Below are 27110 nucleotides of genomic sequence, written 5' to 3' on the forward strand. Positions count from 1 at the left end.
ACAAGACAGGCTCTTTCTGTGGGCCTCTGAGAGGCCCTTTCCAAGGGCCAGGAACTGTCTACTGTAGGCTGTTTAATCCTCCCAGGAGCCTGGAGATAAGAGTATTGTATTGCTTCATTTCCCAGGTAAGCATGTGGGGACTCAGAGAGGAACTACTTTCTTGAGACGCTGGTGCTGGGGAGGGATGGAGGCCACAGCCGATGCCTCTGACCCCCAGCTCAGTGGTGTGCTGTGGGGGCTCTATCGGCTGTGACTATGTGACTACCAGGCCTAGAGCCAGAAGCCTGGCCTTCCATTTAAATACCAACCTTGGTGAGGTTGGCTGTAAGAGGCTGCTGTGCCTCTGGTGTGCTCTGCCCCGGTTGGATGCAGGACTGAATATATCTTCCATCGGCCTCCAGTTATCTTGTCACAGCGGTGGGGTGTATTGAGATGTCTGTTCTGTTCCATCTCTGCTGAAAGCCCTTGGAGGGCTCTGAGGTAGTGAAGGAGACATCAGCACAGTCAGAGGATGCTATCTGTAGGGAAGGGAGGAGGAGGAGGGAGAGCTGGTCATGCCAGGTTGGGGCACACCCTTCCCTCCTTCTTCATCTAGCAAGTGCTTCATTTGGGATTCTGCCTGTCCACAGGCTGGGTCCCACCCCATACACCATCGCTAGGCTGGCTGAGATGGTTGTCAGAGTCGCTTTCCCCACTATGCTCAGAGGACGGGGACCACATTTGGGTTGCAGATTTTCTTCAGTGTCTGCTCGGAGTGGATGGCTGAGGTTCTGATGCCGCTGCACCCCCTCAGGTGTCCCTGAGTCCCTTCACCTATCTCTCCACTTGCCCTCCACGTTCCACCTTCCTCCTCCTCCCCCCCCCCCCCGTTCCATCTAGTAGAAAAGGACCAGAATTCCCAAGTCTGCTCTCCCCTCCATTTCCCTCAGCACAAGATGAACATGAAAGCAATTTCTGAGCCTGGGCTCTCCCTGGTATAAGCAGAAATAAACAGATTCTCAGCAAGTGACAAGAACACTCTCATTAAACCTCAGGGGGATCCTAAGGTCTGCAGGAGCCCCGAAAGGGTCTCAGGCAAGGCAGCATTGGGAATATAAAATGAATGAAAACGTCAGGGGGTAGCCAGCACGCTGGAAAGCTCCCACGTGGCACGAAGCAGGTCTGTACTTGCTGAATCATAACGCCCTGGTTGCGGGTTGCCTTGGCAGCGCGCAGTGTCAAGGGGTTGTTGCGCGGGGGTGGGGGCAGGCTGGAGGCTAGGCTCAGTGAGACCTCGCACCCACGGCGCCCCCTGCACAACAGAATGTCTACCATCCGCAAGTGGTTCAAAGGGGCGCCCTTTGGGGTGCAGAGCCACAGGTGGGGCCCAACTGCTACCTGGCCTGGCACCCAGGATCCAAGGGAGTTCCCATGGGCCCTACCAGCGCATCTGCCTCCGCAAGGAAGGCTAACCCAGAGGGCTGGAGCAGGGGGAGGAAGGGAAGAGGGCTGGTTCGCCCATCCCCCACTGCTCACTTCCTCTCTTTCTTCCTCCTCCTCCTCCTCCTTCCTCCTCCTTCCTCCTCCTCTATTCTCCTTCATCCTCCTTCATTGTCGTCGTCGTCGTCGTCGTCGTCGTTGTCGTCGTCGTCGTCCTCCTCCTCCTCCTCCTCCTCCTCCTCCTCCTCCTCCTCCTCCTCCTCCTCCTCCTCCTCCTCCTCCTCCTTCTCCCCCTTTCCCCCTTTTCCTATGTAGTCTTGGCTGGCATTGAACTCACACCGTTGCTCTCTATGAACTAGGTGGGATTAAAGCCTCCAAGTTCTTTTGTTTTCTGTTCCATTTCTGTAGTAAGTTCTTGCAAATTATTTCCAAACCGTCCAATGTAAAGTATTCAGAGAGGCCACATGGTCTGTCCATCCCATGAAACTTAGCTAAAAAGTTCTGAGTAAGTTTGCAGCAGCCCAGATGTTCTCTCTCTCTCTCTCTCTCTCTCTCTCTCTCTCTCTCTCTCTTCTTTCGAGACAGTCTTTCTACATAACCCTAGCTGTATTGAAACCCACTCTGTAGACCAGGCTGACCTCAAAGTCATAGAGATCCACCTGTCTCTGCCTCCCAAGTGCTGGAATTAAAGGTGTGCACCATTATGCCCAACTGTCATATTTTTTATGTCCTATTATGTAATACAATTGCATATGAATGACCTACTAAGTGCCACACATGGTTCTAGGAGCTGAGGTTGTGTGGTGGTCTGGTTAATAGCCCTATATATAGCTAAACGTATATGGAAGAGAGTATGAAGTATCCACCATGTGGTATAGCATCTATCTGTCTCCTTAGAGGTGGGAAGGATAATGGTAAGAATTGAAGAGGATGAAGCTGTGAGGAGAAACAGAGCATAGGGTGTGGAGGCAGAGCACCTCTGGAACCCTCAAAATGATGAAGCAGACCCAAAGTGACTTTCATGGGTCAGCTTCAAAGTCATCTGTCCTGGGACACCAACTGCCTGTCTCCCAAGGCTGCCCCAGTCAGGATCAGATGGGCCCTCACTTGACTGTATACCTCCCTTAGGTTTGATGTCTCTGCTGTCCATCCCAACCAGAAGAAATTCAGCACCTTCACTGAGGCCCCATACTCCAGGCATCATTCCGTGGAACTGGTGAGCCTGCTTCCTGTCATGTGGTCTGTGTCCCTCCCCCGTACACCCATGCATGCTCCAACCCAAGCTTGGCTTATGCACCACTTCAGATATGTTGAGAAACTCAGGACTGTGGTAAAAACCTAGGAGTTTAAGGGCCGCAAGCTTCTTCGTTCACCCATCGGCCTGACTGTTCTGTATTTCCCTGAAATAGAACAAGGCCAGTCACAGAGTTGATCAGGACTCCATCTTGAGTGCTGAGTCCCTAGGTGTCGGGCTGGGGAAGAGTTTAGTTCCATTCCTAGGCCAGGGGTGACTTGCACATGCAGGGGTCAGGGGTAGGTGGTTATGACTGACTCAGCTCAGGGCCTGCTCTTAGTCCCACATAGGACCTGGAACCTATAACTCGAAGGAGACCTGCTTCAGCAAGAAGTACCTGGAACAGAAGTTGGGCGCAGGATGGGCCCGGGCCCAAGAAGCCAGCCGGCTGACCCAACTTCCCCACTTCCAGTTCCAGGCCATCAAGAAGGAAAGAGAGCAGCAGGTGAACTCCAGGTCATACCCTTCCCTACCTCCAGGAGTGAGGTTTCCTGTCCACATGGCTATTCCTCCAGAGTCCTAGTGGATATAGCCTCCTGTTGGAGAACACCATCACCTTTGGGCTGGACCTTCCCCGAGTTCCTTTTTCATCCTGCCTTCTTTTCTTTGGGGGCAGGCGAACAAGCGGGGGCCTGGCTCCTACAACATCAAAGACTTCTTAACTGAGCTGCAGAAGAAACCACAGAGCAAACGGGGTCTGCTCAGCTCTGGGGAGACACGCTTCCGAGGACTCATCGGGGTATGTGATCTCGTCTCTTCCACCCTCTGTCCTTTGAGGGAAGGCTGCTGCCTTTTGGATAGTTTGAGAGGCACCCTTCTCTGAACCTGTCTCCTCCCTAGGTTTGGCCAAGCCTTCCTGGCTTTCTTGTTGACTCTTCTGCTCTCCTGTGTCTCAGCCTTGAGCCCAGTGACTGAGAAGGGATGAGTGTGGTTCATCTCTGTGTTTCAGAGGAAACCTAGAGTCTATTAGAAAGCCAACAAACATTCATTTAGCTAGCCCACCAGGAAATAACAATTAAGCAGCAACAGAAAGCTGTGTACTGGGCTAGGCTTTGAGGGAGCTGGGTGTCTGGCAGTGACAAGCCTAAGAGCCTGCATCTTAGTGACCCACACCTCAGCATGAAGAAGGAAATGCATAGCTCTTCAGAGTTTGAGGGGAAATGGCACAGGGAAGGAGAGTGCTGTGGGGGTGAATTACAGAGAGCAGTCTGGGAAGGCCTCACTGGAACAAAATCTGCAGGTCGAGAGCAAAGGGAACTCATGACTTCTGAACCATGGAAGGAAGCAAGACCCAGTTTCATTCTTTGGGGGACAGATCTGATCCTCACAGTGGCCTGATTTTCCTAGCACTGGCCCTACCCCCTCTGCCAGGGTCTGGCTCCCCAAAGGTCTGGTTGCAAGACCCAGAGAGGCGGAGGATTGCATTATCTATGGGACAGCAGTGCCCCCATGTGGCTAAAAGGGGCATAGGCACATCAGCCACAGAAATTGGGCCAAGACAACACCCACCTCTCCACACCACAGGTTAGCTATGCTCACGGTACTTCAAAGACCAACTTTGGGTTCAGGCTCTTAGCCACAGTTCTTCTGACCTCAAGATTTCCTGTCACCTCACCCTGATTTGTGTGATGGGACCTACTATGTGCTGGCCCCTGAGCTTTGCAGACATTCAACTCTACCACTATTCCTTGAAGGAAAGTACTGACATCTTGGTGGAGTCCCGTGGACCATGATGCTCTGAGGCCTGAATTCCCCCAGCTAGCAAGTAGCAGAGCCAGGGTCCCAACCTAGGATTCCGGTGCTCATTCTTCCCAACCTGTTCACAGAAGTCAGTCAGAGTTGTAGTTGTAAAGAGTAGATCTACAGAGGCTGTGGTGGAACAGCCGGGGAGGAAGGTGGGTCTCAGGAGAGATGGTGTCTGGGGATCGTAGTGGGGTTGTGATTGACAAACCAGAGGGCAGAAAAGGCATGTGAGGGATGGAAGAAATCATTGTAAGCAAGTATGATCAGGGAGACCAGGCTGAATAGGAGGTGCTGAGTCAGAAGTGCTGAATCAGAGGTGCTGAGTCAGAAGTGCTGAGTCAGAAGTGCTGAGTCAGAGGTGCTGGGTCAGAAGTGCTGAGTCAGAAGTGCTGAGTCAGAGGTGCTGAGTTAGAAGTGCTGAGTCAGAGGTGCTGAGTCAGAAGTGCTGAGTCAGAGGTGCTGGGTCAGAAGTGTAGCTAGCTGGACTTGGAGTTGAAGCAGTGAGCAGTGGAGGAGGTTCACGGGTGATGCTGTGTGGTGGGGTAGGTAACACGCTCAACCCGAAGACCTTGTTTCCCCTCTTGAGATATGAAACCCCAGACATCCCTTCTTCAGCTGAACCAGCACAAAGACTGAGACTGATAGACTCTGTGTTTCCATCTCCTGCCCTGCAGAATTATTATCCCGGCCCTGGAAATTATGGGGAGAAGGGGAACCCCTACACACAGCTGGAGAAGAATTCCTGGAACCGCTCACACTCCGACGGCCTTATGTGTAGATTGTCCAACAAGCCACCACCCTTGTCTCATCAGGTACCCTCAGCAACCTCATCTTGCATAGTCCTATGGGGAGACCTCAGGGGTAGGGAGGCTGAAACCTCACCTTGGCCACTCCCCTTCAGGCAACCTTACCACTTTTGTCTCTAGGGCAGTGGCCTGGGACCTGGAACCTACACCATCAAAAGCGATATTGAGACCTTTGTGGAAAAGTCCACCGGTACTCGTGGCCCCTATGACATTTTCTCTGGCGAGAGGAGCAGTCCTGTGCCCTATGGGCATTATTCAGTTCAGGTATGTGCCTGGGTGGGGGGAGGTCTAAGTCCCGGCAGGCTAATCGGTGATTAGCCACAGGAATGCAGCCCTGTGTGCCAAGGGCTGCTGGAGAGGGGGTGTACTTTGTGCCCCCGCCAGGGTGGGATGTGGTTCCCTTTGTTAGGTGAGGAACCTGAGGTCGGTCACACAGACGGTGATGGGTCAGAGCCATGGTTTGGACATCTGACCCTGTGGCTAGTTCTCTCTGCAGTAACATGAACTGTACTGATACACAGGTGGCCTAACATGCACCACGGGGCCTGCGGGGACCCCAAGGGTACAGGTGCAGTGTCTGGCTGTAAACATTTCGCAGCTTCATGGACTCAGCTGTGTTGATGGCCATACCCTGGGTAATGGAGCCCTAAACTGGAAGGGAGGTGGGAGAGGAGACTGGGCAAGAAATTTAGCTTACCAGACTCGTTCCCATCCCGTTAAAATCCTTTACAGGATTCTGTGGCTTTCTTCCTGCCTGTGGCTGTGGGGACCAAGTGTGTGTCCAGACTTGTTTGGACAACACCGAGTCACTGCATGAGAGGGATCAGTCCAGTTCACAGTCTAGGTGCAGGGAAATGGACCGTGTGGAATTTCCAGTCTCGGGGAAAGAAAAGTGCAATCAGTGGAATAAAAGCTGCGGCTTTAGTGGGAGAGCATTGTGAACGCTGGGGAGAAGGTGGCTGAGGTGGGAGCTACTGGGTAGTCGCTGTCCTATGACTGATCCTAGGGTCTCCTGCCTGCCACTAAGGCCACTGCCCAGCACAGCAGAGGCCCTGGGACCCCCTCCCCATTGTTGGTTCCAGGGCTGAACCTCTTCACTTGAACTTTTTTGTTACAGATTTTATTTTTTTTTTAAAGAGCGATTTTAGGTTCTCAGAAGAGCTGAGAGACAAACACAGGAGTTTCTGAATCCGACACTACATACAGATTCTCCCCACTATAAAGCTCTTAAAATTTATATTCTTTTTCTTATTGGGGTTGTTCTTATTGGTGCAGGGTTGTTTCGTGGTGTGTTTGTGGAGGACAGAGGAGAGCTCGCAGGAGTCAGCGCTCTCCTTCCACCAGGCAGGGCCCGGGCGCCTCTGTTCATCAAGGTGCCCCATCATACATTTGGTTTCCTGTGAGGGCTAGTGAACCTGTGATCCTCCTCAGCGGTTCTTTCTCTCTTCCTGTTCCTCAGAAAAAGAAGCCCAGGGAATTGACGAGTTTCAAGAGCTTTGTGGATGAACTGAACGCACCACACAAGAAGAAACAAGGGGGTTTCTCAAAATATCCCCGGGATCCGAAACACCCTACAGAGAGAATTTACTGGACAACCCTTAGTCAGTGCCCCAAAGATGTGGTCAGTGTACCCCGTAGCTTGTTTTCTCTTGCTTTCTCATAGTTCCAGTAGGGAGGCAGGGTGCAGTGGTCAGGGAGGTTGAGGGAGGTGGGGTGCAGTGGTCAGGGAGCTTGAGGGAGGCAGGGTGCAGTGGTCAGGGAGCTTGAGGGAGGCAGGGTGCAGTGGTCAGGGAGCTTGAGGGAGGCAGGGTGCAGTGGTCAGGTAGGGGGAAGCTGTCTTAGGGACCAGCTGGTGGCCAGTCTGGCCTTGTACTGTTAGTCACTTTCTGAGCCTCTCTTCCCACACCTGGCCTGTTATTGTAGCCAGCACTTACAACCATGATCAGGATTGTCCTCATAGAACCCATAGCTGAGCCAGGCCACCAGGAAATCCCAGCCACTGAGGCTTTCCTACCTGCTCTTCCTCCTCTGGTCATACAGATGTGGAGAGTGGGCCAAAAAGGCTGGAGAGGAGAGGTTGTGATAGGTGTTTATCCTCAAGTTTGCCTACCTGATCTTCCCAGGGAGGGACCAGGCTCTGCCGGCCTCATGGCAGTCCTCTCTGGGAGACAGTGACTAGTTCTTTGAGTGGCCCTTGGCTTTTGTCACCACCATCCCCACAACCCAGCAGGGCCTGCCTCAAATGCCATGGGAAGAAATGAATTAGGGGAGGCAAAGAGTATGGACAGTCGGACCGCCTGCTAACCACTGCCACCCTCTCCCAAGAGAGGTCATCACTTGTATTTAAAGGGAAACTGGGCCGCAGATTAAAAGGGATTCACTGGGCCCCCTGGTACTCAGAAGATTCTATATAGGGCTCAGCTCTCTGACTCCAGGGCCAGTATGCCTTAGTCCCAGGCTGCACTTCTCTGGGCCCCTGGGAACCTGTAAAGAGGCGTCTGGTTGGGGGTATGTAGAGTGGGTGGTATGGGACACTTCCCTTCCCTTTGATGAAATGTGCAGCAGTACTGGACAGGTGAGGTCAGCTGCCGTTCATCTTCAGTTGCCCAGCTTGGGCTGAGATTGCTAGGCCTCGTCAGTCTTCTCTCTTTATTCTTAGAATATAGCTGGCCCTGGTTCTTGGCTTCCTCATGAGACAGAACAGAAACATGTCAACCGGCCACCGTTCCTCCTGGCCTCCAAGCGGACCGGCCTAAAGGCCTGCCAGATGCTTTTGGGAACCTGGGTGAGTGGGTCTGGGTTGGGGAAGCCTGGTGGTAGGCAGGAGACTCGATCCTGCCTCTACAGACAGCCCTAACTCGTTGTGGCCCTGACACGGATGCTCCTTGGGCCCAAGGCTATCTCTCTCTTTCATCCACTTGCTTTCCTAGGTTCCTGTTTTCTAGGTCTCCAACTTGAGCAGGGCTTCTTTTTTTTTTTTTCCCCCGGAGCTGGGGACCGAACCCAGGGCCTTGCGCTTCCTAGGCAAGGGCTCTACCACTGAGCTAAATCCCCAACCCCTTGAGCAGGGCTTCTTAAAGGCTAGCTAGTCAATGGACCACATACCAGGGCTTCTGATTCAGTATGCCTTGGGGAGGAGGGCTGGACATTACATTTCTAACAAGTTTCCTTCCCCATTACTGTGATCAAATAACCCTGACAAAGGCACCTTTAAAGGGGAAGGGGGTTTTACCTTAAAGGGGAAGGGGTTTTACCTTTAAAGGGGAAGGAATTTTTACCTTTAAAGGGGAAGGAGTTTTTTACCTATAAAGGGAAAGGGTTTTTACCTTTAAAGGGGAAAGGTTTTTTTTAGCTTTAAAGAGGAAGGGTTTTACCTTTAAAGGGGAAGGAGTTTTACCTTTAAAGGGGAAGGGTATTTTTGGCTTATAATCCCGGGTGACAGTCCATCATTGCAGGGAAGTCAAGGCAGGAACCAGAAGGAGCTAGTCACACTGCAGCCACAGTCAAGAGCAGAAAGGAATGAACTAACTGGCACATGGATGCGTCTTTGCGTCCAGCCCCCTCCCACTCTATACTTACATGGTCTACGACCCAAACATGGAAAGGTGACACCGACAATGGGTGAGCCCACCCACCTCAATTAATGTAAACAAAACAATGTACTCCGCAGACATGCACACATGCTGACCCACTTTAGACAGTTCCTCCTTGAGCTTCTCCTCCTGTGTGGCTGGCTCTAGGCTGTTGACAGTTGAAACTGATTATCACAGAGACAACACTTGGAGAATCAAGGAGCTACGAGGCTCCACTGCATGCTCTCTCATCTTCTTACCCTCCCTGGGGAAAGCTTCTCCCTTCTCTCAGTCCTGGGGCTTCAAGATCAGAGATGTTAGCCCATTTTCTTCTGCCTGAATGAACAGGTCTTTCGTCCCTTTCCCGTCCCGGCTCTTTTTCATTATCCCCAGGTGTGTGATGACATCCTTGGTAATGTTCTACCGGAACAGGCTAGTCCTAGCATTTGTGAACACTTCGTTGTTGTTTGTGTTTGTTTTTCAAGACAGGAGTTCTCTGTGTAGCCCTGGCTGTCCTGGAACTCATTCTGTAGACCAGGCTGGCCTTGTCTACAAGACAGAGATCCACCTGCTGCAACCTTACAACCATACACAAATCCTAAATGAGCAATTCCATGAATCACACAATCAGCTTACACCTCCTCTACCTTGTCTGTGACAATCACAGACTTTTTTTTTTTTTTTTTTTTGCCATTGTGGAAAAAAAAATCCTTGAAAAAAGTCAACTGAGAGGAGGAGTAATTTTATTTTGATTCTGGTTCTTAGAAGTTTCAATCCACAGCTAAACTGAACCATCAGCTGGGGGCCGAGTCTTTTCATATCCAAACCACATTTAAACCAAACGCTTCATGTCCATAATAGTCTCTCTGAGACACACTTTGCTTGTAATTTACCTGCCTTTGCATTATTATCCTGCTCCCTGCCTCAGCCTGCACCCCAACATGTGAGCTCCAGACATCTCAGGTAAAATGCTGGAGATTAGACTGGAGGCAGATGGCCATGATGCTGTCCCAGGGCCAGTGCCCAAGGTAGGTTCATTTCTGTCACTGTCATAGAAACGTCCTGACACAGAGCAGCTTGGAGGGAAAAGTTTATTTTAGCTCATGGATCCAGATTGCAGTCCACCATCTCAGAGAAGCTAAGATTGCAGGGTTTAAAACAGCTATTCCATCACATGCACTGAGAGCTTGTGCTCTGCTCTCATCCAATCCAGGACCCAAACCCAGAACGAAACTGGCCGGCTGGATTGTCCCACATCAACTAATAAAATGAAGACCACCCCACCATGGCCACGCCCAGAGGCCAGCCTGATCCAGAAAATCTCTTGTTGAGACTCTCTTTCTAGATGGTTCTAGGCTGTGTCTAGTTGACAATTAAAACTAGTTCTCACAGCCAGCTATGCGAAGGGGAAGGGCTATGGTAGGGCCAGTTCCTAAGGAAGGGCAGGAAGGCTCCCTGGACATGCCTACTGGACAAAATCCCAGACTCTGATGGTAGGACGCCCTTGCCTGTGCTGTGTTGTGACTTTATTTTGTCATCTTGTCTTGTTCCTGAGCCTCTCTTATGTCAGACACATGGGTAGGGTGGCCAGGGCAGCCTACAAAGGACCACAAACCAGCTGGTTTAGTGAATGAAGCTGTACTTTCACAGCTCTGGATGCCATAAGATGAGTCCACGCTCCCTATGAAGCGGATGGTAGAGAATCCTTCCTTGCCTCTTTACAGCTTTTGGCGGTGGCCAGAGACCCTCGGCTTTGCCAGCTTATGACCGTGCCACTCTAATCTCTGCCTCTGCATATGACCATCTCCCCCACTGAGCGCCTTTTTCTTATAAGCACACAAGTTGTATTAGACCGGGGCTTCCCATGCTCTGCCATAGCCTCATCTCATCCCATTATATTCATCATAGTTCCCCAGTAAGGTCACAGTGGGAAGCACCGTGTTAGCACTTCAGTACATTTTTGGGTGGAGTGGGTGACATGATTTGATTCCTAACAGCTGGGGTGGTGGTGGTGTCAGGGGCCCAACAGAGGGATAGAAAGCCTGAGGGCCAGCCTCACTAACCATCCTGATGTCTCTCTTCTCCCTGCCATAGAACCCAGTCGGGGTAGGCCGCTATCTCAACACCACACTGATGGAGAAAATAGACCGGAGGCAGAGATACCGCTCTCTGTTCATGAGTGAACCCAAGCGCTACCTGCACGACCTAAACCGCGACAAACTCCTGCAGTGAGTATAGCTGGAGGTCTGGGCAGGGCGAAGGGGAGGCAGGAGGATTCTTTGGTGGCCTGGAGAAGAGGCTTGCTTAGCTCCCATGCTAACCACTCCACAGACAGCCTGGAGATACTCAGTTTAGATCTTGGTTCGGCCTCTTACTGGCTATGTGAAGAGGGACATGATGCTCTCCCTTGAGCTTCCTGTCTGTCAGCTGTTAAGCGAGTGGCTGGCCGATACAAATGGGTGATCAGTTGAAAAGCAAGGAAGAGAAGGCAAAGACGACTCGTTCAGTCCAGCACCGTGCGAGCTCTAGGTACCTACATCTCCCAGGACCTCAGGTTCTTGGTATTGCACAAGGGTTGGTAAAAGTCATTTCAGGACACCGTGAAACCTAAGCACGAAAGCCCCACCACAAACTACGAAGAGGTTGCAGATATCAGCTACTGCCATATTTTATTGACGTAAGAAGCCGTTGGCTAAAGTACAATTTTTATTCTAAACAAGCTTATATTTGAGGGAACGTGCACTTTAGAATCGAGTTTTTTCTCTCTGGAAAATTATGGAGTGAGCATTGCGAGGACCCAGGCTGGAGACCGGATGGTTTACTCACGCGTGCGTTTCGCGTGTGTGTATGACCACAAGTGTGGAGGGCTAAGGTTGATATTTGTTCGTGAGCGTTCTTCCACCTTATTCGTTGAGGCAGGGCCTGTCAGTCAAACCCAGAGCTCACTGATTATTCTTGCTGGCAGCCTCGCTCTGGGGGATCTGTGGTCTCCACTTCCCTAGGCGAGAATCAGAGGTGGGCTGCCACACCCACTCCGTGTTTACATGGGATTGTGGGGATCCAAACTCTGGTCCCCATGCTTTTCTGGCAAGCAAGCCCTTTAACAGCTGAGCCATCTGTAGTTTTTGAATGCAATTTTAAGATAGTTTTATTTGTATAAAAATAGTCTTGTAGCTTCCTCTTCCTTAATCCATTCTTTGGGAGTTCTTGAGACAGGGTAGTGGGAAGTAAGGATTTGAGTAGATTACACATGAGAAAATGCCATTCCCTTCTCTTGCCTTCTCGGCTGGTTCAGTCTGGTTGGAAATAACCAAATTAGGATTCATTTTCCTTGAAGATTTGTACACTTCCTAACTCCAAGCTTGGTTTTAAAGTGTGATGTCACTCTGGCTGGTGCTTGTGACCTGCATATTTCTTTCTGGAAGCTTCCCGGACTATCTTTGTCCCTGGTATCCAGGATCTTCATGGTGATGTGCCACACTGTGGTCTGTTTTCAAGCGTTGTGCCAGGCACTGAGAGTGCTTCTGTCATCTGGAAACTCCCATCCTTCTCTTCTGGGGAAGTTTGATTTGGGGGCGGAGCTTAGACAACATCAGTTAAGCCATCTCTCCAGCCTGTCACATGTCATTAAGGTACACTAACACTTCTCCCCTTTCTGGCCAAGGTGTTCAGTCTTATTTTACACATATTGAACCAAGACCAGAGAGGGAAGCAAGGAGATATGTTGCCTGAAGTCACACAGCTGGTGAGCAGCAGAGTAAGGGCTAGAAGCCAGATCTTCCTCCTCTAGGTCGGCGACTATTCTCCCACGCCAGGCCCTTGGGAAGATTTAGGAAGGGTCATGCCTGGGTGCTCAGAGGGCTCTGTTTGTGTGTGTATGCATGTGGGGTCTGGGTATGAGTGTACACGTGTATGCATGCATGTGTACATGTGTGTGTTAGTGCACGTGTGTGTACGTGGGGTCTGGGAGTGAGTGCACAAGCATGCACATGCATGTAGGGATGCGGGTGTGAGTACACACGCATATGTGGCAAGTGCCTTCTGCAGAGCCACTTCACTGCTTAGGCTAACCTTCTGAGCATAGTTACGTCAGGGAGAAAGGCTATGGGTTCACCTTTCACCACACACTTAGTTTGTTTCTGAATTGTTTGATTTTTATCGAAACTTTTGTATGTGCTTTTTACTTGTTTTTGTTGTTGTTTTGAGATAAGGTTTCACGAAGCGGAGTTAGTCTCAAACTCTGTCTGTAGCTGAGAGTGATTTGAACAGCCGATCCTTCTGCATCTGTCTCCCGAGTACTGGGATATAGATTATTTTTATAGCAAAAAGCAAGCAAACAAACAAAACCTTTAAATAGAGCAGGACAAGGACTCTTGAGATAGAGAACACAACTTAGTTCTTTTTTTTTTTCAGGGCCATCTCTAACCAGGACTCCCTGGCTTTTTTCCCAATCCTCAGTTTTCCAGTCTGTAAAAGGGGAATAATTGATAGCCTACAGGGACATAATGTGTAACTTAATTAGTGCTGGTGAATGCTACTTAAAGGGTCCCTGTGGGTGTCACATCTCTGAGAAGTTTCTCTCTGGGGAGCTCTGGTGTTGTTCAGGAAGCCCTGGCTCCATCTGGGCTCCTGGGACAGCAGGCTGTGCCCCAACAGAAGGGAGGCCAGGAGGCGTGAGAGATTCCAAATCCATTATGCACTTCCATCACGTGGTCGTTTTCAAAGCTTGCTTCGGCCCGGCTTCTTCTGCTTTCGGGTGGGTGGAAATGTCAGTTTTGCCTTCCTACTTTACCCTCCATGTTTTTGTTTTCTCGGTGTTTCTGTTGGCAGCAGCATGCCCTTGTTTCATGGAAGCAGTGTTTTCTCATCCTGGACAAGCGTGAGGATGAATCTGTTAGACACAGTCTCTCTTTTTACCCAATCTCTTTTGTTCATTGTTGTTGTCTGTAGGTGACTTCCCACACTGTCTGGTTAACCCCACCTTGGCATGTCTGTCCCTCAGGAGATCCCTCTGTACTCTCTGATAGTTGGTGGTGACACAGAAGAACAAGTATTCGTGCTCTTGTTGGGGTGTCTTCTAGTGTCACTGTCTAGATCTGTGTTCTTGGCCTAGGCCTGAGAAAGCTTTGTTGGGCAACTCGGCCTGGCTGCCCAATCTCTTCCATGTAGGAGAAGGGGAAGAGGCTAGAATATTAGTCAATGATTCAATTGCCATTCAATTGGAATTTTACACCATGGTGTTCACTGGACTGCAGAGAGGTCTCAGCTGTTAAGAGCATTTGCTGCTCTTGCAGAGGACCTGGTTTTGTTTCCCACACCCATGGAATCCAACACTCTCTTCTGGATTTCATGGGCACCAGGCACGCACACAGTACACAGACATGTAGGCAAGACTCTCGTACACGTAAAGTAAAAACAAAATTTTAAAAGAACAACAAAACCAATATGGTGTACATGGACTGTGCATGCTTGTGCGTGCCAACAGTGAGAAGGCTGAGGCGGGAGGACCACAAGTTCAAGGTCATCTTAGGCTACATAGTGAGCTAATTACAACCTAATTGCACTTCAAGACCTTGCCACTGAATGAACAGGTGAACGAATGAAAAGATAGACGTCTAGATATCGAGACAGAGCATTCAGCTGGTGTCCCTGTGAGCAGGGAACCCCAGTTTCCAAGAATAAATCTCCAGTCTTCAGCAAGGTGAGAGCCAGCACTCATCTCTGTGTCCTGACTGGGGATACAGTGAGAGCAGGCGCCCACCTCATACTCCTGCTGCCACAGAATTGCTGCTCTTACCACCATCTTCTCCCTGTGATGGTGACGCACAAACTCTGGGTCACCGTAAGTCCTTCCTTCCTTGTGTTGCTCTTGCCAGGCACGTTCTCACAGCACCCAGAAAAGAAACTGTATAAAATTATATGCGCCAGCGTGCTCCAGGCACCTCTCCGGCTGCTGAGAGTGGGCAGGGAAGCCGATGCTATTCAGGCTTCCCATCTATGTTCCTGTTTGCATTTTCAACTTCCATCCCATTTTCAGTGGCACCGAATGCTGCCAGCTCTTTAGTCTTTCCCAACAGGAGATTCCTTAGCTTTACCCTCTACTGACGTGGGGCTTAGACTCGTGGACCTGCTCTGGTGCCAGTCTCCCACCCACGTTTCCACTTACAGAGGACACTTTTGCAAATGATTCTTCCATCTGTTTGCTCGCATGGGTCTATGGTCTAAGAGTCTTGTTTTATTTTTAGAGAAACGTTTATTATAGACTCATAGCGGGGAGCTCCAGTGGGGGAGAAAACTCCATGCCGTTTGAGTTAAGCTGGCACGCAGGTCAGCCACATGCTGGAAGGGAAGCTTTAGAGAAAGACTAAGGCCAATGTACAAGGAAAAGTGAACTTTAGCTCTGGCCAGAATTAGCTTTAAGACTCATTCCTCCTGGGTTCGGTCCCCAGCTCCGAAAAAAAAGAAAAAGAAAAAAAAAAAAAGACTCATTCCTTTACTTTTATTTCAGTGCATTTCCAGGAGAGAAAGAGGCTAATGCATTGTCTTAAGTTACTTTTCTACTGCCATGACAAAACGCCAGGACCAGAGCAACATTTCTTTTAAAAGATTTATTGGGTTGGGGATTTAGCTCAGTGGTAGAGCGCTTGCCTAGGAAGCGCAAGGCCCTGGGTTCAGTCCCCAGCTCTGGAAAAAAAAAAAAAAGAAAGAAAAGAAAAGATTTATTTATGCATATGAGTACACTAGACACACCAGAAGAGGGCATCAGATTCCATTACAGATGGTTGTGAGCCACCATGTGGTTGCTGGGAATTGAACTCAGGGCCTCTGGAAGAGCAGTCAGTGTTCTTAATCACTGATCCATCTTTCCAGCCCAGGGAAACTTATAAAAGAAAGAATTAGTTTGGAGGCTCAAAGTTCCATTGGGTTAAGAGTCCCTGACCTGTACAATGGGGAACTTGGCAGCAGGTCAGTAGGCAAGGCTCTGGAGCAAAAGTTGAGAGCTCACATCTTATCCACAAGCATGAGAAACATGAGGCAGAGAGCTAACTGACGATGGTGTAGGCTTTGAAAATTCAAAGCCAGGCCCAAGAGACACACCTCCTCCAGCTAGACCACACCTCTTACTCCTTCCTAAATAGTTCCACCAACTGTGGACCAAATATTCAAATATATGAGCTTATGGGGGGAGGGTGCAGTTCATATGAAGTATGGTATAATTTCTTTTTTTTAAAGATTTATTTATTTATTTTATGTATGTGAGTACACTGTAGCTGTCCTCAGACACACCAGAAGAGGGGCATCAGATCTCATTACAGATGGTTGTGAGCTACCATGTGGTTGCTGGGATTTGAACTCAGGACCTCTGGAAGAGCAGTCAGTGGGCTTAAAGGCTTGTATCACCACTGCCTAGCAAAAGACAATATAAATTCTTTTGCATTTACCTTTGTTGTTGCCCTTTTAACTTTTTCTTCCTTTAAACTTTTAATTAATTAATTTGCATGTGTGCATGCATAGACATCCATGTGTACAAGTGCCACGGCACATATATTGTCACAGACGATAGTCAGTAGTTAGTTACAGTTGACAGCAGTCCGGTCTCTTCGACCATGTGGGTCCCTGGACTTAACGGTGTCTTTACCCTCTGAGCCATCTCATTGGCTCAAGACAGCTAATCTTCAATCGAATCAAAGCAGTCAGGCATATTCTAGGTTTCTCTTCTGAAACATACATGATAGAACACATGATTTACGCAATTCTCAAAGAAGAGAATCGGATCATAAATCTTTTCTTGTAGTCAAAGTATCATTTGTTTTCATACAAGACAAATGAGATCTGCATGAGGATTGAAGGTGTATCCCAAACACATCCCTCCTGAAAATATTAAGGGATCTTCTCTAGTTAGACAAAGATTGAATTAAGGCAAAGGGCTCAGGAGTGGGAGGGATATAAAAATATTTCTGGGTACAATATGTAAACAACAATAAAAGACAAACTAACAGTCCAAACTTCGAGCTGCTTGGGTGATCTTCCTGTGCACTGCATAAAGCTTGTCTTTGTGTTACTCAAATGTTGTTTCTGTACCAGCAGAGAGCTGAGTAATGTCTGGACTTTGGTATTGTTATTTTTACAAAACACAGAGACTCTGAGGCTGGTGATGCTTGATAAAAATAATAATATCAAAATCCAGACAGTGCTCAGCTCTCTGCTGGTACAGAAACATTTGAAACAAGACAAAGACAAGCTTTATGCGGTACACAAGAAGTCTATCCCAGCGTCGAGCAAAGAGGAACGGAAGATAAAATATTAAACAGACCAAAGATGGATACTTTTGTTGTGTTTGACAAGCTCTTACTATGTAGCCTATGTAGCCCAGAGTGGCCTAGAACCCCCAGTGCAGCTCTAAGCTCCCACGGGCTGAGATTACTTGAGTGCACCACCATACTCCGCTACAAGATGAACACTTAATTCTGAGAAACAAAATCATGAAGAAATCCCAGTAACCATGATCTTTCCCATACCCAAACACGTGACAAAGTCCCTCATAATAATGACAGGAATTCTCAGTAGATTTGTCTGAAAATATGGCAGATGAGGGCATGTAGTAATTATTTGGAGGCTTCAGATAGATAAATTTTACCCTGCCATTTCAGACACTTAAGCAACATTTATAAGAGGGCTGGAGAGATGGCTCAGCGGTTAAGAGCACTGACTGCTCTTCCAGAGATCATGAGTTCAATTCCCAGCAACCACATGGTGGCTCACAGCCATCTGTAATGGGATCTGATGCCCTCTTCTGGTGTGTCTGAGGACAGCTACAGTGTACTCACATATGTAAAACAGATAATCAATTTTTTAAAAAGGACACATTTATAAAAACCGATTTTCTAGGAAAATCTCAATATAAGTGTCTAAGCCAAAATGTCATCATAGAAAAATTTATGTCCATTTTTCTAAATGTAATATAATAAGGCAAGAAGTTAACATCGAAAGAATGATTCCCCAAACCAGGAACCTAGAAATTAGAAACTTCTTTTTAAATTAAACTTTCAGTTAGTGCACAAGCAATGGTCTTAGGTACGGGAGCTCGCACATACCTGGTATTACCATGCCACTGACCTCCTCTGCCCTCTCCTATCCCTTGACTTCTGCTTTCAAGAAAGGCCTCTTCTGGCTGGGTGTGCTGATACATGTCTCTAAGCCCATAAGAGGCAGGGGGATATCTGTACATTCCCGGCCAGCCTGGATTACATAGCAAGTTTCAGGCAGCCATGGGCCACATAGTTAGACCCGGTTTAAAACAAACAAGCAAGCAAATACCCCTTAAGTGCTTAAGTTTAAGAGAATAATTGAGTTTGAAATTTTAACTACTTAGAAAAGAATTACAATGAAGACTGTAGATACAAACTGTAAAATGCAGCAAAGCCCAGGAAACCCTCAGCTTTAAGTGAGCTGCTGGAGGCCTGGCTCGGCAGTTAAGGGCAGGTGCGATCGCAGTGGGGTCAAGTCTGGGTCCCAGCACCCATGTCAGGGGCTTACAACTAGTTACCTGTAACTCGAGCTCCGGGGATCTGACGCCCTCTTCTGGACACTGACACGTGCACATACCCCATGCAAACACACACTTATACTTAATTTTAAAACAAAATAATTTTTTAAAAAAAAAGTGGGTTGAAGAGATGGCTTAGTAATTAGGAACACTTGCTGCTCTTGCAGAGGTCAGACCTGTAGATTACAATCTTCTGTAGCCCCAGCTCCAGGGATCTGACACCTTCTTCTGCCTTCAACATGCAGTTACAGCCATGTACATGTATTGTACACACACACACACACACACACACACACACACACACACACACACACACACACGTTGGGATTTAGGAATTGCCACCCAAACCATATGAATACTGATTTCATTTAATCAAGAATAGTTTATCGAATGCACAACCTAACAAAACCCACAAAAAGGAACCGAGAACCTAATTGTGGTGCCAGTTTGTTCTTAGGACAGGCTTATAAAGGAGAAAACCACAATGACCACAATGAGCTCATACGAAGGTGCAGGAAGTGATGCCCAGTGGTCAGCTCTGACTCAAGATATTTTAGACATAACAGTTCATAGTGACCTTTGATTTGATGGGTCCTATGTAAATCTTTGTGGACTGTCTTAAGATTAACAAACCTCATGCAGAACACTCAGAACATAACAACATAACGGGAGATGTGGTTAGCATGACCCTGCTCTGAGTCAAGCTATTTTTCTGTGTCAATGACTGGCAGGCTATTATGGCAACTATGAAATAGCTGGGGAGCATGGAACAAGATGGCTACAGCTGTGCTGGGGGTAGGGGAGCGGCCTCAACAACAACGACAACAACAACAACATACAATTTATTTTTAATTTAAAAACAGCTGGAATAAACAGTAAAAGTGAATAGAGACAGTGTCGGGGAGGGATTCTCACCGGATCCTTCCTACCCTTTGATATTGATGTCTGCCATTTTCCAGGGTGGTGGCTATGGTCCCATGGACTTGTGGCTGTAAAATGTGTAAAAGTCACAGGTTACAGAGGTGCCGTGGCAGTGACTGGTCTGCCATTTTCCTGTCTCTTTATATGGGTCTACATGGTTTGAAGAGGGATTTGAGGGGATTTGCCACATCTCACAGGAGGGCAGAGAATGCAGGGAACAGGATCTGTGGCTCTGACTCCAAGCTTGTGCTTCATTTCATCTCCTGGGTCAAGACAGAATGAGGCCATGGGTGGTGAGACGCCCTTTCCCAGCATGCCGTCTGTCTCTAATCCAGGCGAGGACGAGCATATGTTAGAGGTGCAGAACCTCCTGGAGTGTGTGAGTCCACTGACTTTTTCTTAGTCTTAGTTCCAAATCTCACCTGCTTTCTTTTGGGCTTCTAACCTCTGCTGTGAGTATAGGAAAGCCTTCTTTTTATTTTACTGTGTATACAGTAGGTGCTCTATGTATGTCCACTGGACAGCACACCTCCATCTTGTTACCTTTCTAGATCTTTTGACTAGGACATTTTATTTTATTTTGTTACAGATCCCCAGACCTTAGTAGGCCCCAGACCTTAGTTTAACTGTCCCCATGATGGAAATACCAGTGAGGCCTTGGAACCCAGCATGTAGGCAGCACCACCTGCAAACTGAGAATACAGACCTACACCATCAAGGCCCATAGTTCTGGGAAAGCCCCCAGATGTACTTATTTTGCTTTTTGGTTTCTGTAGTTCCACTTCTGAATAACTGACCTTGCTCACTGAGGTATGTCAATACAGCGTGTGGGTTTGTATTTAAAAGTTCACCCTGAGGGACTGCCCTTGGATACTGAACACCCAATGTAGTCAGTGGCTTGGCTTGAACCCGTGACTGAGCAGCCTTGTCTGGAGGACCCACTATGACACCTCTGTTTTCAAGACGGAATCTTCCTATTGGCCCTAACTGTCTTGGAACTGTGTAGACTGGGGCTGACCTCAGACTCAGAGAGACACCACCTCTGCCCCGAGTGCTGGGATTAAAGGCATGTGTTGTCACACCCAGCCCTAACTGGGATTTTAAAATTCTGTTTGAGTGTAATGGTGTGCACATTCAATCCCAGCACCGGGGAGGGGTATCTCTCTAAATTTGAGACCAACCTGGTCTTCATATCAAGCTCCAGACCATCCAAGGCTGCATAGTAAGATACTGACTCAAAACCACAAACGAAGCAGAAACTCTAGCTGGCCTACTCTTTGGCCGTGTGGACCAGTGCCAGCCTGGCAGCTCCCTTCCTGGCCTCGTCCTAGGGCCACTGACTGTACGTGGTTGTTCTAGTGTTTATCTGGGAGCCTCCTATGTATAGTCAGTCACAGCTCTGCCTAAATACAGAAGCTTCCCTGATTTTCCGGACAGTGTCTCTTTATCCTCAGCCTCTTGCACACCCCAGGGTGGCACATGCTTCCCGTGGTACTGTGGCTTCCTCACAGAGCGTCTCTGTTCCCCTGCTCCAGGGCCTTGCTGATTTGTAGAGGAGGAACTCATGAACACTTGTCAAAAGGAGCCTACGTGTTCATTAATGAAATGGGCCAGCAACTAAAGAAGGCCATGAAAGGAACACTTGAGAGGCTTCTGGGTTTACTTGGCAGAAATTTACACCTTTTATTTTTTTGCGTAATGTTTTATTATGAGAAAAATTGAACATGTAGAAAAGGTGACAGGATTTTACACCACCCATTCATCATTTAGACTTTGTTACTATGGCCTAGCCAGTTTTACGGGATAAAAGCACTCGTTGCCAATCCTGGTGACCTGAGTTCAATCCCTAGAGCTCACATGGTGGAATTAGAAATCACCGTCGGAAAACTGTCCTTTGACACACAACACGACATTCGTGTATCTGCACTCTCTTTTATAAACAAAATTAGTATTACAGATAATTATCACATTACTAATTCTAATGCTTAATTATATCTTCTATCTGCCACTCTATTAGACATCTTTATACAAGATTTAAATTACGTGTGTTTGTATATTTGCGTGTGGGTATGTACACATGGATGCAGTGCCTAGAGAGACCAGAAGAGGGCGTCTGATCTCCTGGGTGGAGTTACAAGTGGTTGTGAGTTACTGGATGTGGGTGCTGGGAGCTAAACTCAAGTCCCCTGCAAGAGCAGTGTATGTTTTTAACCACTGAGCCTTCTCTTCTGCGCCTCTTAATCATCTTTTATTTTTGATAAATCTCAAAGGAAATGGCAGGCATTAATACACTTCTGCCCAAACACTTCCGCCTGCACTGTCCTTTCAGCATTTTAGTTAAAATGCATATTCTTTATCTAAACCTCTCAAATTGGGATCATAAATGTTCAGTGCTGGAAAATAATATTAAATTCTTATGTTCTTGAAGTACGTTTACAGTATACACAGAGACCTTAAATTTACATGTTTTTATATGGTTACTTTTCTCATTACTGTAAGAAGATACCTAACCAAACTAATTTGAGGAGGGAGGATTTCTTGTGGCTCTGGGTTGGTGGGCATAGTTCATCAAGGTAGAGAAGATGGCTGTGGGAACAGCTCTCCTGTGGCAGCAGGAGTGTGAAGCACCTGGTCGCATTGTGTCCCCAATCAGGAAGCAGGGAGAGAGGAACGCTAGTTGGAGTGGTTTGAATAGGACTCCATAGACTCATGTGTTTGAATGCTTGGCCCATAGGGAGTGGTGCTATTAGGAGGTGTGGCCTTGTTGGAGGAAGTGTGTCACTGTGGGGGTGGGCTTTGAGGCCTTCTATGCTCAGACTATGCCCAGTGTGAAATCCAGTCTCTTTCTACTGCCTGTGGATCAAGATGTAGCACCTCCTCCAGCACCATGTCTACCTGCACACTGTCATGGTTCCCATCATGATGATAATGGACTGAACCTCTGAAACTGTAAGCCAGCCCCAATGAAATGTTTTCCTTTGTAAGTGTTGCCTGAGTCATGGTTTCTCTTCACAGCAATGAAACCCTAAGACACTAGTGCCCAGCTTGCTTCCTCTGTTGTGTTCAGTCCTGCATCCCAGCTAATGAGGATGGGTCACATTCAGGATGGGTCAGAAGATGAGTTAAACATCTCTGGGGTTACCCTGACAGGCATGCCCAGAAGTGTACTTCCTACCTGATTCTAAAGCATGCCAAGTTGACAAAGTTAACCACCACAGTAGTACATCCTCTGTGAGATAACTGGGCATTGATTTCAGTGTTTCTCAGTTGAGATTACTGAAGTTTTAAGAGAGTATGAATTCCCAAAGTTACTGTTAGTGCGTGGTGTTGATGCCTCCTCAGAAATTCACTGAGCACCTACTCTGTGCAGGCACTGGCCTGGCTCCTGGGACAGTGTAGCAGAGAAGACAGCAGGTCAGAGCCTCTAGCTTTTTGGGGACATACCCTACTCCCCACCACTGCAAGAAAGCATGAGATCTGGAGGAGGCAGGGAGCACTTAGAACCCCTCCCTCTCCCTCCCCTCCCTCCCTCCCTCTTTCCCCTCCCCTATTCTCCCCTCTCCTCTCCTCCTCCTCCTCCCCTCCTCCTCTTCCTCCTCCTCCTCCTCTCTCCTCTCTCTCTCTCTCTCTCTCTCTCTCTCTCTCTCTCTCTCTCTGGAATCTGTCCCCCACTTCTCTCCCCAGAGTTCCTAAAATATAGACCAGGATGGATGGTTCTTTGGGCTCAGGAAGGCTGAGAAAGAATCCAGCATCTTCTTGTTCTCACCCTGCCTACTTCCACCCCATCCCCTCTATTCACTTTCCTACACTTCCTGGACTTTTGTATATACTGTTTGCTGAAAGATCGGGGTGTTGGTGTCAGAAAGAGGGACTCTAGGAGCCCCTCCCTGACCTTCAGCCTAATATGAACTGGAGATGTCCCTGGGAACGGTGTATAGAGGCTGTGAGTGACAGCAAGAACAGGGTGGGCGGTTTAGCTGGTCACAAAGGCCTTAGACACCAAGCTGAGGTCTTAGACTTGGTTCTGTTAGAAGCCATAGGTTTTCCTAAAGGTCAGCTCTAATTGTTTATATTTTTTATTTACGTATTTGTTTTTGAGACAAGGTCTCACCAGGTAGCCTTGACTAACCTGGAACTCACTATGTAAAGCAGGCTGGGCTGTAGTTCATAGAGATTGACCTGTCTCTGCTTTCTGAATATTAGGAATAAAGGTCTGTGTCACCACATCCAGCCTTAAAAGTAAGATTTAGAATAGTATAATCTGGGCTGGAGAGATGGCTCAATGGTTAAGAGCACTGACTGCTCTTCCAGAGGTCCTGAGTTCAATTCCTAGCAACCACATGGTGGCTCACAACCATCTGTAATGGGATCTGGTGCCCTCTTCTGGTGTGCATGAAGACAGCTACAGTGCACTCACATACATAAAATAAACAAATCTTAAAAAAGGAATAGGATAATCTACCAACATAAAAATCATTCTTTCTCAGGCATGCACTTTATAAGATCTAAACATATATTTTGTGTGTGTGAGTGCAGTGCCCACAGGGGCCAGAAGAGGGCGTTTGATCCATGGAGCTGAAGTTGAAGGTGTGAGCTGCTCAAGGTGGATGCTAGAAACTGAACTCCAGGCACTGTGTGTGTTTTCAACCACTAAGTCATCCTCCAGGCCCTAAAATTTTAAATGTATTTATGCATGTGGAAGCTAGAGGACAAGCTGAGGTGTCATTTCTCAGGAATGCTGTCCACCTTATTTAGGCGGTGGGATCTGTTTTCAGTCTGGAGCTCACCCACTAGGCTAGGCTGAGTGACCAGTAAGCCCAGATCTGCTTGTCTCCACCTTCCCTGTGCTGGGATGACAGCACACGCTATATTCCTACCTTGTCATGTGGGCACTGGAGAGCAAACCCAAGTTGTCATGTATACATGCGGACGCTTTGCCAACTGAGCCATCTCCCCAGCTCCCAGTTTCTGAGTTTGACAGATGCATACAGTCATGAAACCACAAGCAAGAAAGTTTCTTTGTGCTTCCTGCACCAATGCACTGTGTCCATGCCGGCAACAAACATGTCCGACATCTCAAACGGAATCAACCCTGCACGGGCACACCTTTTGAGACCACCCATGTAGCAGAGGTAGCTTGGTTCCTTTGACGCCAAAGTGTATCAGCGAGTGCATGGGCTGCCCTCGCTCACATCTCAGTCTTCAGTAAAGCTGCTGTAGAGAGCTGTGTAGAGCTCTCTAGATAGCCAGGTTTCCATTTCTTTCTGGTAACTATCCCAGAATAGGTTATGTAAGTCATTTGGTAAAATGCACATACAGCGGCCTAAGACACACTCAGAGTACTCAGTGATGCCGAGCGGTTTGTATTGCCCCAGTGACCTGTGAGGCTTTACTTGATCCACGTCCTGGGTTTGTTTCCATCCTTTGTTGATGATGCTGGGGATAGAGCCTGTGTCTTGCATATGCTAGACAAGCACTCTGCCCTGAGCTACATTCCCAGCCCCACCACATCGTTGTTATGTGAGAGCTTTGTGTTCGCATTTTTGTCGTTCTAATTGTGTTTCACTACAGTTTGAATTTGCATCGCCCATGTTGAACTCCACCCCTCCCCTTCTTCTCTGAAGTATTTTCAAAGCTTTTTATTCATCTTGAAGAGCAGGTTGCTCACTTCCTTATATGACCCTTGGAGAATTCTTTGTCTTTTATGTTTCACTTGTACTTACCTGTCTGTGCCTGTTTGTGGGTATGTGCCCATGAGTGCAGATGCCCGCAGAGGCTGGAGGCTTCCGATCTCTCTGGGCTGGGGTTATGGGTGGTGGGGAGCCTCCCGGTGTGACTGCAGGGAGTTGGCCCGTGGATCCTCTCTGCTTAGCCATTTCCACAGCTCCCATCTTTTGAGAATGCATTCAATATTATTAGCATGAGCTATTTCTTAGACATTGTATTTACAAACACGAGTACATATTTACTCCAAGGTGATCAGAAGGGTTTTAAAAGGAAGTAACTGTGGTGTCTTAGAAGCGACTCTCTGGCGTTTTAGGTAGGTAGATGGTGTTGGGAAGGACAGAGACCAGAGTCTGTCTCGTCTAGATGAAAGCGGAGGCTCTAGCGGAAAAGCAGAGACCTGAGACACAGGTCCACTGGACGGCACGGGACACCCCTTCACTCCGCTGAGCCTTCTCTCCCGCCTTCCGTCCTTTGACTAGTTTTGTGGCATCTCCACTCTAGATCATGACTGAGGGTTAGGGCCAAGAGCAGGAAACAACCGTAGCCCCGTCTTCATGGAGACCCTGCCACAGTTGGAGAAAACAGGCAGTAACTGAGAGTGAGCCAGCTTGCTCTGTTTTTTTCCTATGTGTCTGTTCCTCATGTGTATACAATGTAGTAGTGCATGCGTGTGTGCGTGTGCACATGTGTGTGGATGCCCGGCACGTGTGTTTATATGTGTGTAGAAGCCTTAAGTTTACTTAGGGTGCCTTCTCGGTCATGTTCTGCTTTACTTGTTGAGGCATGGTCTCTCGCTGAAGCTGGTCCTCACCGATTCTGCTAGTTTAGCTAGCCTTCTTGTGGTTTTTCTCCGACCTCTTATAAGACAGCCTGGCTATGATAAAACGGGTATAAAGTAGAGAACGTTCCCTTAGAAAGGACCCTTTGCTGTAAGAGGTCTGGAGGCCATGGGTGGGGAGCTCACTCCCTTGCAAGAGATTGTGCCCACTTTTACCTTCTCTCTTTTTACAGGGAACGGATTACACCTTTTACGAAGGGCAAGTGCCGTCCAACTGTGGACTACAATTCAGATCCGACTCCTTAAAGCCACACGGAAAGAACATCCAGAGAGCCCAAGGCCGGAAGAGAGACCTTGGGATGGGAGGATGGGAAGGGGTCTTGGAGAATGCCTGGGAGAGAGAAGGCGGGAGGGAGGGTCATCTTTGCTGTAGCCCTGTGGTCAAAAGTCACAGTGTCTGATGGGACAGCAGGGGGGCCAGGTATCTTTTGTTACAAGAGATCCATTGTTCTAAGCATTCTAGTCAGCTGGTGATGTAAATCTGGGAGCCAGACAGCAGATGGATGGAAGAGGGGACCATGGGTGACTCCCCGCAACCCCTTGCACTATAAAGCCAGAGCGTGGGTACCTAACTCATTATTGTCCCAGAATGAGGCTGGGAGAGAGCATTTGTTATGCAGCAGTTTGGGCCTCCTAGGAAAACCCCATCTCCACACTAGGATGCTTCTGGAAGATCAACAAAGTCTCAGTTGAGAGGAGACTGCTGACTTCCAGTGTCCAGCAGTTGAAACAGCCTCTGCACCCTACTTTAGCACTGTGGGCCGACCAGCGTAGTCGGAGGTGGGTCTGTGGGGGTGAGTGACAACATCCTGTGACATTCCCCTCACGGTTTACATCGATGACAGTTGAGTGTGGTGGCAGGAGCCAGCTGTCCCCAGAGGATGCAGAAACCCGACAGACTCAGCCACAGAACTTATATAATAAAACAATTTCAGACACGTTTTCAGAGTGGGTTTTACCAATTGCTTCCTCACTCGGATCCAAGTCGTGGTTGTGGAAGAAATGGAACCGTTTCTAGTCACAGAGATAACAAATTCCTCTATGTAACAACTGACTCACAGACTCTTCAAATTGGCCCAGCAGTCGACTTAGCAAAATAAAGGAAACATGATCAGTCTATCCAACGAGTTTTCCACAGACTAGAAACATACCACTGCAAATGGGAAATCTAAGCTAGCATCTGAGAGATTGCTGTGAAGAGACACCACAACTACAGCAACTCATCTAAAGGGAAACATTTACT

General features: G+C 48.2%; 1 protein-coding gene across 1 annotated transcript; it reads left to right on the forward strand.

Annotated features, from left to right (window-relative positions):
* Positions 1–1265: 1265 nt before the first annotated feature.
* Lexm (lymphocyte expansion molecule) lies at positions 1266–26809 on the forward strand. Its single transcript, XM_032889203.1, has 10 exons — positions 1266–1359; positions 2548–2635; positions 2994–3158; positions 3330–3452; positions 5131–5268; positions 5383–5526; positions 6722–6883; positions 7922–8047; positions 10929–11062; positions 26041–26809. The coding sequence occupies exons 1-10, from the start codon at positions 1304–1306 to the stop codon at positions 26111–26113; spliced, it is 1209 nt and encodes a 402-aa protein (XP_032745094.1). The 5' UTR covers positions 1266–1303; the 3' UTR covers positions 26114–26809.
* Positions 26810–27110: the final 301 nt, after the last annotated feature.

This window comes from Rattus rattus, chromosome 1 (genome assembly GCF_011064425.1).
Source record: "Rattus rattus isolate New Zealand chromosome 1, Rrattus_CSIRO_v1, whole genome shotgun sequence".
Classification (NCBI taxonomy): Eukaryota; Metazoa; Chordata; class Mammalia; order Rodentia; family Muridae; genus Rattus; species Rattus rattus.

Bases quoted from the DNA above. Each gene is read 5' to 3' on its own strand.
- Lexm (XM_032889203.1), top strand. From the start codon at position 1,304: ATGTCTACCATCCGCAAGTGGTTCAAAGGGGCGCCCTTTGGGGTGCAG. The intron at 1,360-2,547 runs GTGGGGCCCAAC...TACCTCCCTTAG, and splicing joins TTTGGGGTGCAGAGCCACAG to GTTTGATGTCTCTGCTGTCC. The intron at 8,048-10,928 runs GTGAGTGGGTCT...TCCCTGCCATAG, and splicing joins AGATGCTTTTGGGAACCTGG to AACCCAGTCGGGGTAGGCCG.